This window comes from Liolophura sinensis, chromosome 13 (genome assembly GCF_032854445.1).
Source record: "Liolophura sinensis isolate JHLJ2023 chromosome 13, CUHK_Ljap_v2, whole genome shotgun sequence".
Classification (NCBI taxonomy): domain Eukaryota; kingdom Metazoa; phylum Mollusca; class Polyplacophora; order Chitonida; family Chitonidae; genus Liolophura; species Liolophura sinensis.
Window position 1 is genome coordinate 7710310 of NC_088307.1, and position 13152 is coordinate 7723461.

The 13152-nt window shown below is 39.4% G+C and overlaps 1 protein-coding gene across 1 annotated transcript; it reads left to right on the forward strand.

Moving 5' to 3' along the window:
* Positions 1–1319: 1319 nt before the first annotated feature.
* Positions 1320–11030, forward strand: LOC135480208 (band 7 protein AGAP004871-like). Its single transcript, XM_064759980.1, has 8 exons — positions 1320–1578; positions 2081–2199; positions 3550–3622; positions 4642–4724; positions 5752–5955; positions 6683–6738; positions 7650–7728; positions 10284–11030. Exons 1-8 carry the CDS (start codon positions 1566–1568, stop codon positions 10494–10496), a joined length of 840 nt encoding a protein of 279 aa, XP_064616050.1. The 5' UTR covers positions 1320–1565; the 3' UTR covers positions 10497–11030.
* Positions 11031–13152: the final 2122 nt, after the last annotated feature.

Genomic DNA, 13152 nt, shown 5'->3' on the forward strand with positions numbered 1-13152 from the left:
CCACCAGTCGGTTCATGAATTTTTAAACCAATTTTGACCTTGCTGACAAAATACATGTAGTAGGCCTAGGGGCCTACGTGCATTGGCCATTATACTGGCTGGTGTATGTGAAAAGCTCAATTTAAAGCTAGTACGGGTATATGAAAGGCAGGGGGCCCATGCAAGTACCCCTGCACAGTAGGCGAGTGCCAAGGGTAGTCAAGGCCACGGAAAATCCACGATTTTATAGGCCCACATTACCGAGGTTAAATCTCAACAATGAGGGACACCCAAAGATGGAGTCATTGAGTTCTATAGAGAGCGCTTTTTGACCGACAGAGAATTACTGGTGTTGACAATTTCTAATCTAAATTTAAATACTTTCTCATCTCACGTACGCTATTTATGAAAACTGACGGGAATATACTTGTAAGCCAATCAATGGTCACCAGCAGTGGCGGATCTCTCTCTCTCTCTCTCTCTCTCTCTCTCTCTCTCTCTCTCTCCATATATAGGCCTATGTATGAGGGAGTCGTTAGGGGTGGGGGTGGGGGCCCGGGCTGGTCCTTAAGTTCCAGATAGAAGTTTTCAAAGCCCAGCTTTTGAAACGTGTCAGAACTGTTTTTTAATTGTCATACATGTCGCGTGGGACTCACAGGTTTCCGCACATCGACTAAAATGCGCACATTTCTCGATGTCGGATTCAGGTGGATTAAACTAACAACTTTAACCGGCCATAGTTGTAAAAAAGTGAGCACTGTAACATAAATGATAGGGCTATTAAACATATAAAATTTACCCTTGACTATACGCCTTCTAATGTCACTATAGCCGGCCTACACATAGCAAAATACAGCACCATCAACTCTTATACTTGACTGTACTAACGTATGGCATAGCTCTGTAAGTGTAACCAATAACACATCATGACATACTAGCGTACGCCTTTACATGTAATCATGGAGGCAGAATATAGGACAACATAGGCCTTATGTATGCCTATATGAAACAGAAATTCATGTAGCCTGATTTATTCGATCTTAGGGTAACAAGTTTGCTCAGTGTTATTTTATTTGATTGTAACTGTAATATTATTGGAAATTATCCCATGGACTCTCTTTTAATTTCTGTAGTCAAGAAGATGCTGTCATGTATGTAATTAGGTCTGAAAAAAACCCTCCTCGCTGTGCTAGGATACGGAAACGAACTTTTGACCCCTTTCCCCCACGTGGTGATCGGTGTCACGTGGAAAATTGAATTTGGCGCGCTTTTTCACTTCCGATGACGTACACAAGTTTTCATGACATCACCATCTCGGTGATTTCTCGGTAGGTCATGTGTAGAGTCAGTTCTTTTATCAGCCGCTGTTTTGTAACATTTGAACAACTCAGAACGAAAACGGTAAAGGCTTTGAAGGTTTCGTGTTTATAGAATCGCCTCTTGTGTGAAAAACAATGCCACCAAGTAGATTTTATTCTTGATTTTTAGAGTCGACATCTTCCGTACTTGACTAGATTGGTTGTTCGTCTGCTGTCGGAATCAGGTCTCGATCTATCCGTGGAGTTGAACTGAGGATTATCAAAGCCATGCCAAAAGGAGGTAGGTCAGGTTATTCCAGTTACAAAGCAGTCGTTCACACCAACCAGATGGATGTAAATGTTACAGTAACTTTACAGCCTTCTTTTCTATAATTTATGTCAAATAACTTGCCTGGTTCGGGATTGGAACGATTGAAAATTATGTCAGAAATTTTATGAAATTGATGTAATAATTAAATGGTGTGAGGATCGTGCAGTTTGTTGTTTTCAGGCTGTCACGTCAGTGTCATCAATTACATACGTCAGCTAACGAAAATTTTTAATGAATTAAAAATTACATTGAAGCGTCAGATTGATACTCAGGCTATAATTTGGTTGTATAGTCTATATATCCTATAAACTGTATAACGAAACGAAGCAAAAGAACAAATATGAACCAAGGGAAAATGACAATTTTGTCAGAGCATGTTTTTAATATACTGCATTTTTTAAATGTATTTTACTGTGTCAGAACACAAAATCTGTCTTTAACTAAATGTTGTAAATTCTACTCTGATAATCAGGTTACAATGCTGCGGATGAAGTTGAAGAAGAGTGTAACTTTTGCACCCACATACTGGGTTGGATGGCGCTCATTTTTATGATCCCTGTTTTCCCATTGATCCTTATGGTTAGCATAAAGGTTAGCACAGGCAACGGTAAAGTTTTGATGTTTGCAAATTAAGTGCTATCTTAGTTGTTAATAATTCCAGTCATCATTGTTTTATTATTTTATAATTTGATGGATAATGCCATCAAATTTTAATGTATAATTTGTGGATTTTCCAGACCTGATTTGAATGTACATGATTTACCCGGTCAATATTATGAAGATCATGTAGGACAGACTATAGCCATATCTGTAACTGATTGGCTACTTCATGAATTAATTCTCCTAGATTCTGATTTTTAGGCCATCTTCATGCCATGTTCATTTGATTTTATGTTTCTTCAAAATCTTGACCTTTGTCCTCTTTGAGTTCAAAGGGGTGTTTTTCTACTGTGGATCAGTCTGATCATCCAGAAAGTTTGTGTTAGCTAGTGGAGAGCATAGGCTAGCTAGCCTGAGCTACTGGTAAACCTGGGGAGCTTGCACAAGTTAACTGGATAGCTTGTGCTAGCTAGTGGGAAGCTTGTGCTAGCTAGCAGTGACAACTGGGAAGCTACCTACTCGTAAAACTTGGGAGCTTGCACAAGTTAACTGGAGAACTTGTGCTAGCTAGTGGGAACCTTTTGCAGGCATGAGATTTGTCCTCTTTTTGGAGGAATTCCTTTTATTTACACAAAAAAATACATCAGAAAAATGTTCACAGTTTAAGATCTGTCTCATCCCTGGTTGTGCTAAGCAGTGGGAAGCTTATGCTAGCTCACTGGAAGCTTGTGCTAGCTAGTGGGAAGTTTGTGCGAGCTAGCAGGAACCTTTGGCTAGTTAACAGAGACCTTATGCTAGCTGGGGGGAAATAGCTTGTGCTAGCAAGCGGGGAGCTTCAGTTAGCTATCAGGGAACTTCAGCAAGCTCATTTAGGTAGTTTGAAGGTTGGATATCCTGTGGATAGCTTGCATGAGTTTTTGTAAGGGCATGCATAGTAATTTTCACACAAACAATTTGCAGACAAACATACATGTATAGAGAGGATCATCTAAAGACAAAATCCACAAATGGGAATTACATTAGGACCAAAGCGTAACAGCTACATGCGCTTGTGTTATTATCCATGTTTTCCTGTCTCTACGAGTACATGTAGTATTTTCTATTTATTCTTCACTTTTGGCTGTTTGTGCATGTACATTCCAAGTTGCATTTGATTTACAGGACTGAGTACCCATATGATAATAATTAAAATAACTTATAAGTCTTAGGTGGTAATGAAAATGGGTTGGCTGCATTGTTGCATGTGTTTGTACTTACTAATGGAGACAAATTAAAAACACAAAAGTAACTGAATATGGCCTTATGCACTGTACTATAATCTAATGATTTGCTTTTGCACAGAATGTACAGGAGTATGAGAGAGCTGTGATCTTCCGGCTGGGTAGACTGGTGAGTGGAGGGGCCAAAGGGCCAGGTGAGTGCATGTCAGATATCACATAGTGATTTAAAGGCAAAGATGAAAATATTGTTGATTTGTTTGGGGTATCAGAAACGCAGTTTGTGAATGTTAGGTATAAGGTATATGCCCAGTTCACCCTGAGATTTACCAAGTGTGTCTCACGATTCCTGGCATTTTCCATAAGGGACAATGTTAACATTCATCGCTGGCCCCAGACATTCCATGGCCAATAAGCATTGGTGGCTACCTCGCCAAACCTGTGAGAATGCAGAGTTAGTCTGGACATAAAAATCTTGATTGTCAATATCTGGGCCCTCCAGTAGCTGAAAGGGGTACCTGGAAATGTCATGGATATGTCACTTACAGCCTGATAACCATACCTGACACCTCTTGCCAAGAATTTCAGACTTCATCAGTAAAACTGATAGCTGCCCAAAGTTTAGGCTATTTCCATTATTTTCAAATGAAGCATGCATTGGCACACTGAAAATTGCCAGTTGACAACCATTTGTCACCATTTGTACAGTCTAATGTTTGCACTTGTCTTCAACCAATATGATATATCTTTTTTTGTCACACGTGGGAAAGTTTGTCAGAAACTTGCCAAAGGTTACTGGTTTATCACGGACACTCTTGCTAAATAATGTTAGTTACACAGTTACTCAGTGATATGATACGCAAATATAATATACGCAATAACAATCATGTTGATTGAAGCATCATATATTTGTGTATCCTATCACTGAGTAACCATGTAACAAATTTATCCCACAAAGACCCATCAATTCAGTGCCAAAGACAGATGTATAAGTGAATTGCTTTGGCGATATGACCATTGTATGCACAGTCCAACAAAGTGAGATAACCTATTCAGCAGACATAATTGACGTTGTCTGCAGAATTCGAGAATATATCTGAACTCCACCTGACCTTTATTGTGCAAGAAAATTGGAGTATTTTGCCTGAATCAGGATAAATAAATGTACATGAGTATATTCATGTATTTGTACAGTTTCCATATTTTTTGTTTTCAGGTATGTTTTTTATTTATCCATGTGTTGACAGTTTCACAAAGGTTGACCTGAGAACAGTGACATTTGATGTCCCACCACAAGAGGTAAGATAATTTGACTAAAATTTAATTAATTGTCACATTTTCATAAACGGTAACTTGTGACATAAATAATTCCTGTATGTAAAATGTATTCCTGTATAGAAATGGATGACATATAATGTGTAAATCATTAGGGCCATCATTAAAAATATTTTAATTATGCATAACCCGACCTACTTTCAAAAGAGGAACATACTCTAAAGTTGTTATTATTGAATTTTTGGGAAAAACTTTTCTTTCTCTCATAGTGTTTTTAATTCCTTTGAAATTCCTGTATGACATAACGTAGAGAAAAAAGGAATTTTGTACTGACCAACTTTGTATTTTCTGACAGGGTTGGGGAAACGCTCGTCAAAGAATATTTTATGGATAGCCAGACTCATACCCTTTAAAATAAAGACTATGGGCTTGGCCTGCATTTTTAAAAAATGATTGATGGATGATCAATTTTTATGTGAATGACTTTTTTTTATTTCAGTGATTTCATTGAAATAAAAAAAAAATCATTCAAATAAAAATTGATCATCCATCAGTTTTCATTAACAGTAACCCTAACGAAAAATAATTCACCTGTGCCATGGCATGTAAAATCAATGTTCAGGAGGATAGAGGCGTTGATCTGTGGCATTATGATGGTGGGGGCCTCCGTGGCTCAGTTGGTTAGCAGGCTGGCTCATGCTTTCTGGCCGTAAGTGAGAAGGTCTGCCAGTAACCTGCGGATGGTCGTGGGTTTCCCCCGGGCTCTGGTTCCTCTCACCATAATGCTGGCCGCTGTCGTATAAGTGAAATATTCTTGAGTAAGGCGTAAAAATGAAACGAATAAATAAATCATTATGATGGTGCAACTTCACAAAAGGTACATATGTATCCTGTGTCTTAATACATATTTCCTACATATCACATAATTCATCTAATACATACTTCATATTGGTATTTTCTTTAATTCCCTTTAACCAAAGATCATAGATGCTTATCAATTTCCTGAAGAATGGTGTTATTTAAAAATTTATTAAATTACATGTACCTGTAGATTTTGACCAAAGACTCTGTAACAGTGGCAGTGGATGCCGTGGTGTACTATCGGATACAGAACGCTGTAGCTTCCATCACAAATGTCGCAGATGCGCACAGATCTACACGTCTTCTGGCCCAGACCACACTCAGGAATTTCCTTGGAACAAAAACCCTGGCTGAGGTTTTGTCTGACAGAGAAGAAATCAGCAGTTTCATGCAGGTTGGCATAAGTTAATTGTTAGGAACAAGAATGATCTGTTTTACAATGATTGAAAAGTTCTGGGGATGTAATGGGCAGATTCCACAAAGTTATTTCTGTCATAAATCAAACTTTCAAATTTTAAAGTTTGTTTTTTGGACCCTAGAAATTTAAACTTTGACGACCTCATGGACTGAAGGTTATGAACATGTGTCAGAATTTCAACTTCCAGTTTTAAATTTTAAAATTAAGTAAATTGAAAGTATGTCTCTGATGACAAAGCTTGGACAAACAAGGAATCTGCAGACTCCCCGACTCTCACTCTTTGTGGAACCTTGTGTAGCAACAAGAAGCGATTTACTACACTCATGTTCATTTGATAGGCAGTTGTGCGGCGTCAGATCCGTTGAAGATTTCTTGCTTTCACCAATATGGGCATTATATCTGTGTCACCTGTGAAAAATTTCATCCGTGACTTGCCAAAAGTTGGTGGGTTAACCGCCATTAAATCAATGGCCAGTGAATAGGTTAAAATTTTTTGAAGGATGGTGATAAACAATAACCAAATGCAATAAACGAAACGACATATAGGCCATGGCCACTCTCAACTTCCATGCCAAATATGTGATTCCCTGCCGAACCAATGACTGATGATCCTTCTAATTAATAATTGTGTCACTTTATTATTTAATTCCATAACAATTGTTTATAGAATTCTTCCATTTTGTGTTTGTGTTTATACTAATAGACTGCCTTGGATGAGGCCACTGATCCATGGGGGGTGAAGGTGGAGAGAGTGGAAGTGTGAGTACTGTGGACTCCTGTTACAATCTTTTTGACAAATGGAGAGAACCATTTTTCTTCTGAAGAGGAGATAGATTTTAGAGATATAATTAAAGGAGAAGATATTTATACAAAAGCAGAAGTTGCCAGAGGCTACTATTGAAAACTTTTAAAATACTTTCACTTTATGAACTATAAAATTTATATTCTTTGGTGTTGATATTGGCACCCAGACAGTTTTTATTTTTAGTATTGGCTATTGAGAATTTTTAGTGAAATGCATTATGTAGTTTGCCTCACTATTAAGAGCCAACAGCAAATTAGATACCAACTGGTCTGTACAGTAATTTTAATTGGTCAAGTCAAAAACCTGTAAAAACTGTAGTCCTTAATTCCTGTAGTAGATGAAGATTTTGGCTTTCAGGTGTGCTCTGATTTAGGGTTGCATGTTTGTAGGGGGGCCTTGTAGTATGGCATTTGTAGAGAGTAGTCTATCGTACCATTTCATGCCAGCATTGTTTGGCATCCTCGTGCATTGAGCTCCCACTAAAGTAACAAATCTCTACATCATTACATGTCAGTGGAAAAGTAGTCATGGCACTTGTCATATGCCCGTGATTTACTTGATCTGGACAGAAAAATTGACTGCCATTCATGTTAGTGGAACGTTCTTGAGAACAGCACTGCCCTAATTCCTCAGCCTTTTCGCACATGAAAGAGCAACTTTCAGTGTGACTCGTGCACCTTTCAATTTGATTTTTGGGACAAATCTACATTGGTTGGGGTGGCCAATTTCATGACTTCAGAGAAAGTATAGTTTTATCAATCTACACAGAATAATGCACTCATCTTGCAAACATGTGAAAGGTTGAAGAATTACAGTAGATAATTAAATAATTGTTCACTGAAATTTACTATTCTTTACGTTTCAGTAAGGACGTTCGCCTGCCTGTCCAGTTACAGAGAGCTATGGCTGCTGAGGCCGAGGCAACAAGAGAAGCCAAGGCAAAGGTAAAAGACCAACAGTGTCAGGGGTTAGAGGTTTTCTGCAGGCTTTGAATTTAATGTTGGCCGTTGCCGCCGCTGCCCTGTCACATGGCCGTAATGCCCCTGAAAATGGTGCCTAACCCACGACCACTATTTGGCCGCCGTAAAACAGGAATTCCCTTGACAATAATAGGATTGATTTTTTCATCATGTCTGCCTGATTGTGTGTTTTGTTCTCACAGCATTTTCCTCTTATAGTAAGTTGAATCTTTCCAGTAATTTACGACAATACCAGCCTGGATTCGGAAACCATGCCCTCTTTAACTTTGAGTGTGTACACATGAAGGTTTCCGATACTATACTTCCCTTTGCGGGAGCAATGTACGAATCACGGCGTGGCTGCAGGAATAAGTGTACAACTCTGTGAAACTGCGCATCTGTGAAAATGCCGTCACATGAGACACTAAAGCAAATTAATTCAAAAATGTTGATAAAAGGAGCAAAAAAGAACACAAAACGGGATGCTTTTTTCATATAAACAGGTAGGTTATTTCCATTTTAAAATGTACATACTTTAATTTCATTTCAACAATAACATGGTTATCGGCTTTAATTTGGCGATCTTGGAAATGACTAGTACAGTACTCCGTACGTCATTAAACACGATCATGACATGTCACAACAATGTGGTTTTGTGTGAAATGAGGACAAAATGCTTGTCTTAACTTTCCGCTACAAATAAATAATAAGACACTGACCACCACACCCCCTTCCCCCCATTTTGTGACTGCATGTATATGTAGGCCTATATGATAACTTTAGCCCACTGCAGGACTCACAGGAGCGAAACGTTTTTTCCAATTAAAATTAATCATATGGACTTTGCTGAATTGAATAAATTTTAATATGAAATATATGTAGTGTATTTTGTTCCAACCTTCTATTGTTACATTGAATCAGGTGTGGCAAATTCAGTTGGGGCTGCATAGGCCTACATGGCTTGGCTTGTGTACCAGTTCAAACCCAGGTGACATCCTGCCAGTGTAGTTTCTTTTTTTCAATAAGGATGTTATTACCTACAGTGGTGATCTTGCAGTTGTTGTTTTTTTTATTATTATTTTTTATTTATTTCTTTGTATAAAATGCTAAGAATTCTGGTTACTGTTATTAAATTTTGATGCTGGTCTTAAATTTGTAGACCATCTCCAGACTGACATTCCAGGGCTCAAGAGAAATCATCTGCAAACCAAACTATTACTGCAACTCCTCAGATCATCATCCCCAAAAACTGGACCTATGGAAAACAAAACTATAAAACACTGAGGCTTGCTGAAAGAATAAAAAATCTCAAAATTCACCTGACGCATTCGCTTTCCATCCGTCATCATGTACATATACATGTACAATAACTAGTTAAAGGGAAATAAAGCTTTAGGTTATAGACTATCTTGTCTGAAAGCAGAGCACTTTATTCTGATTCTAAAGACCATTTTTAATAATTTTACCATTTGTTTTAGTGAAATGACGCCAATAAGAAACTTTGTCAACCATGACGTCACATGGCAATCAGTCATAATGGAGATGCTCTGTATGGTGGTTTCTTCTGGGCTCTGATTGGTTTCCTTCAGCCATAAATCATAATGCTGTCTTGATAGTGAAATGTTCCTGAGTTCAGTGTTAAACATCAATCAATCCTAATACAGCTTAAGGTTCTAAGCAATCATAAAAGACAAAAAGGCAGTGTCATAATGGGTTGCTGAAATCCCTCCTCATGATTGCGTATTTGGCCTTAATGCGCTGGTTATCACTGTAAATTTGGCCTCCATGCCATCCACAAAGGCCTTGATGCCCTAAGCATTTGACACTTACCCAAGGGCAAACTGGCCTTGCCCCTTTCTTGTTAAATTCGAAGCCTGTTTCTGCCTTTTTGCTTAGGGGTTTTGTTACACCTGTACATCTAGGTGTTTGTTGTTAATCCCATACTACTGAACCTTGTTAGATGTCAGTCTTCTATCTTAAAAAATGCATAAAAAGTGGATCTATTTCATGCTGTCAGTCCTCTTTTACCCCTTTTACAGAGTTCATGAATTTTAGACCAATTAACCTCAAACTGGACCACTACAGTTAACCTAGATATTTCAAAGCTTCGTATGAATGAAGTTGGGTCTTTAACATTGCAGCATGACTTAGGAATGTAAAAGTCTTGTAGTACCAAACAGGATATCTATAAACTCCTGGAAATACCCAGTCCCTTCTGCCTGAAGGAATTAAATCCCAATCTATCAACCATATATCGGGAAAATATCATAAATACGGATCTAACACATAAGTGAGTTCAAATTCTTTTATTTGGAGAAATACACAGCAAGACTGTGTCTTTTTTGGGGAGGTAAACATACCAGCCAATATGTTGTGTGACTCTCAGTGTTGTTTGAAAGGTCATCTCTGTTTAATGTGTATATTTGGACATGACCTGCAAGTGACAGCGGAGAAGAATATGTATGAGAATATTCTTGATTTCGTTGTTCATCTGCCTTTTAGTTTTTTGTGATTTGCTTTTTTTCTTGCGTGTGTGACAGATAATTGCGGCTAAAGGTGAAGAGGATGCTTCTAAAGCCCTGAGGGAGGCGGCAGAAGTCATGTCCGTCTCATCCGGGGCTTTACAGCTGAGATATCTCCAGACACTCAACACCATTGCCGCTGAGAAGAACTCTACCGTCATTTTCCCACTGCCCATGGAGTTTGTCAGCAGTTTTAACAGTCATGGAAAACATGGACCAAAGTCTCATTAGTTGTATGACTTCTTTACAAACAAATGTATTATACATGAGCGTTGATCATCTTCTCACTGCCATTGGAGTTTGTCAGCAGTTTTAACATGAACCAACCATTAGGCCAGTTTTAATAGGCACATGCGGCATGTAATCACGGTTTTCTAACTGCACATGTGCCTGCACGTCAGTAGTTTTATCAGGCCTAGAAACCACAGACCAAAGCCTCAATAGTACCTCTTCTGATAAGCAAATGTATCATACAGTGTGTCGAAAATATGTTTTTGAAAATTGAAATTTTTGCAAATTGGCTTCATCATTTTCACTGATGGTAACCAGTTGGTTTAAATCATATTCCACTGTTTTAATCTGAAAACTTTGTTGACTTCATTTTTAGCTTTTCATTGTTGAAACATTGAGTTACATCCACATTTATTCCCTTCAGTGTTCTCTTTAAGTTAACCCTAGAAGTTTAACATTTTTTTAAAATACTATTAATATTGTTGTAGATTCGTGTATATGTTGTTGAGGAGTAAAATTTGTTGACAAAATGGAAGACATACATTGTTTCGTACTTGTTTGATTTGATTTGACAGCATCGATTCATAAGTTCTACAATATTCTTAGAGGTCTGGCCAAATGCGCCACATACATGCACGCAGGGTAAATGGCGAGCCCTGCAGGCAGGGTGTATGCTGAGCAGGGTACAGTACAGGGTAAATGGTGGGCCATCCATACAGTTTAAATGATGGGCCATCCACACAGGGTAAAATGGTGGGCCATCCCTTCAGGGTAAATGGTGAGCCGTCCATACAGGATCAATGTGAACCTTTCATGCAGGGTAAATGGTGAGCCATCTATGCAGGGTAAATGGTGGGCCATCCATACGTGGTAAATGGTGAGCCATCCTCACAGGGTAAATGGTGGGCCATCCTCACAGGGTAAATGGTGGGCCATCCCTTCAGGGTAAATGGTGAGCCGTCCATACAGGATCAATGTGAACCTTCCATGCAGGGTAAATGGTGAGCCATCTATGCAGGGTAAATGGTGGGCCATCCATACATGGTAAATGGTGAGCCATCCTCACAGGGTAAATGGTGGGCCATCTCTTCAGGGTAAATGGTAAGCCATCCATCCAGGGTAAATTGTGAGCCATCCGTACAGGGTGGATGGTGAGCTTTCCATGCAGGGTGAATGGTAGGCCATCCACACAGGGTAAATGGTGGGCCATCCATACAGGGTAAATGGTGGGCCATACATACAGGGTAAATTGTGAGCCATCCATACAGGGTAAATGGTAAGCCATACATACAGGGTAAATTGTGAGCCATCCATACAGGGTAAATGGTGAGTCTCCCATGGTAAATGGTGGGCCATCCCTTCAGGGTAAATTGTGAGCCATCCACACAGGGTAAATGGTGAGCTTTCCATGCAGAGTAAATGATGAGCCATCCACACAGGATAAATGGTGGGCCATCCATACAGGGTAAATTGTGAGTCATCCATAGAGGGTAAATGGTGAGCTTTCCATGCAGGGTAAATGATGAGTCTCTATGCACGTAAATGGTGAGTCATCCATGCAGGGTAAATGATGAGTCATCCATGCAGGGTAAATGGTGAACCGTCTATGCAGGGTAAGTGGTGAGCCATCTATGCAGGGTAAATGGTCAACTGCCTATGTAGAGTAAATTGTGAGCCATCCATGTAGGTTGGATGGTGAGCTGACCTTGCTGTGTACATGGCGAGCCTGCTGTGCAAGGTTTATGCTGAGTCATCTGTGCAGTGTAAATGGTGAGCCTTCCATATAGAGTAAATGGTTAGCCATCTATGTCTGGGAACTGGTAAGCTGTTTATGTGAGGTAAATGATCAGCTATGAATGCAGCGTAAATGTTGAGCAATCCATGAGGGTAAATGGTGACCTTTCCATGCGGGGTTAATGGTAAGCTGTCCATGTAGGGTAAATGGTGAGTAATCTATTCCTGGTGAATGGTAACGCTGTTCATACAGGATAAATGATTGTCTCCATACTTCCGAAAAAGGAGTTCATGCATTTGGACCTGCAAAAGGGAGCTTCGAAAAACTGGGCTGTGGCAGATCGGAGAGAGAGTTGAAGAATTATATAATGGCTAGAAAAATTGCTGAAAGCAATACTCAGCAAAACACTCCCACCCAACAGAATAATTCCCGCTCCCAGTTCTCCTAATTATAAATCTCCAACTGGAACCATTCATTCAACCATGTCCAAAAATCTAGAGCGACGGCAGAGCTTCTGACCGGGTGAAGGTACTGCGGCAGTTTTCATTGGCCACACGAGTGCCTTGTTTACCTTACTAAAGGGCAATTCAGAAAGTGCTGTCATGTATGCATCAAGACTATTACAGGCATATGAATATTGTAGTGTCAAGTTTTTGATGGCCACAGCTAGTTACAGCACGTACATCTGAGCTGACCATTGTGGAACAAGATGGGCTTTACTGGCTATATATAAACATGAAGACATTCCATCTGGACTCCCCACATCTGCTTTTCTGGAGTCCGAGATAGTCCTCACGTTAAGTTTTGTTCGGCTAAGGATGGCACCCAACCAACGTTAGAGCGCTCTCCATTTAAAAACCTGATGCAGTTACCTGCCCTTGTCAAATATGTCGATGCTGTCAGTACAGCTGTTCGCTTTGA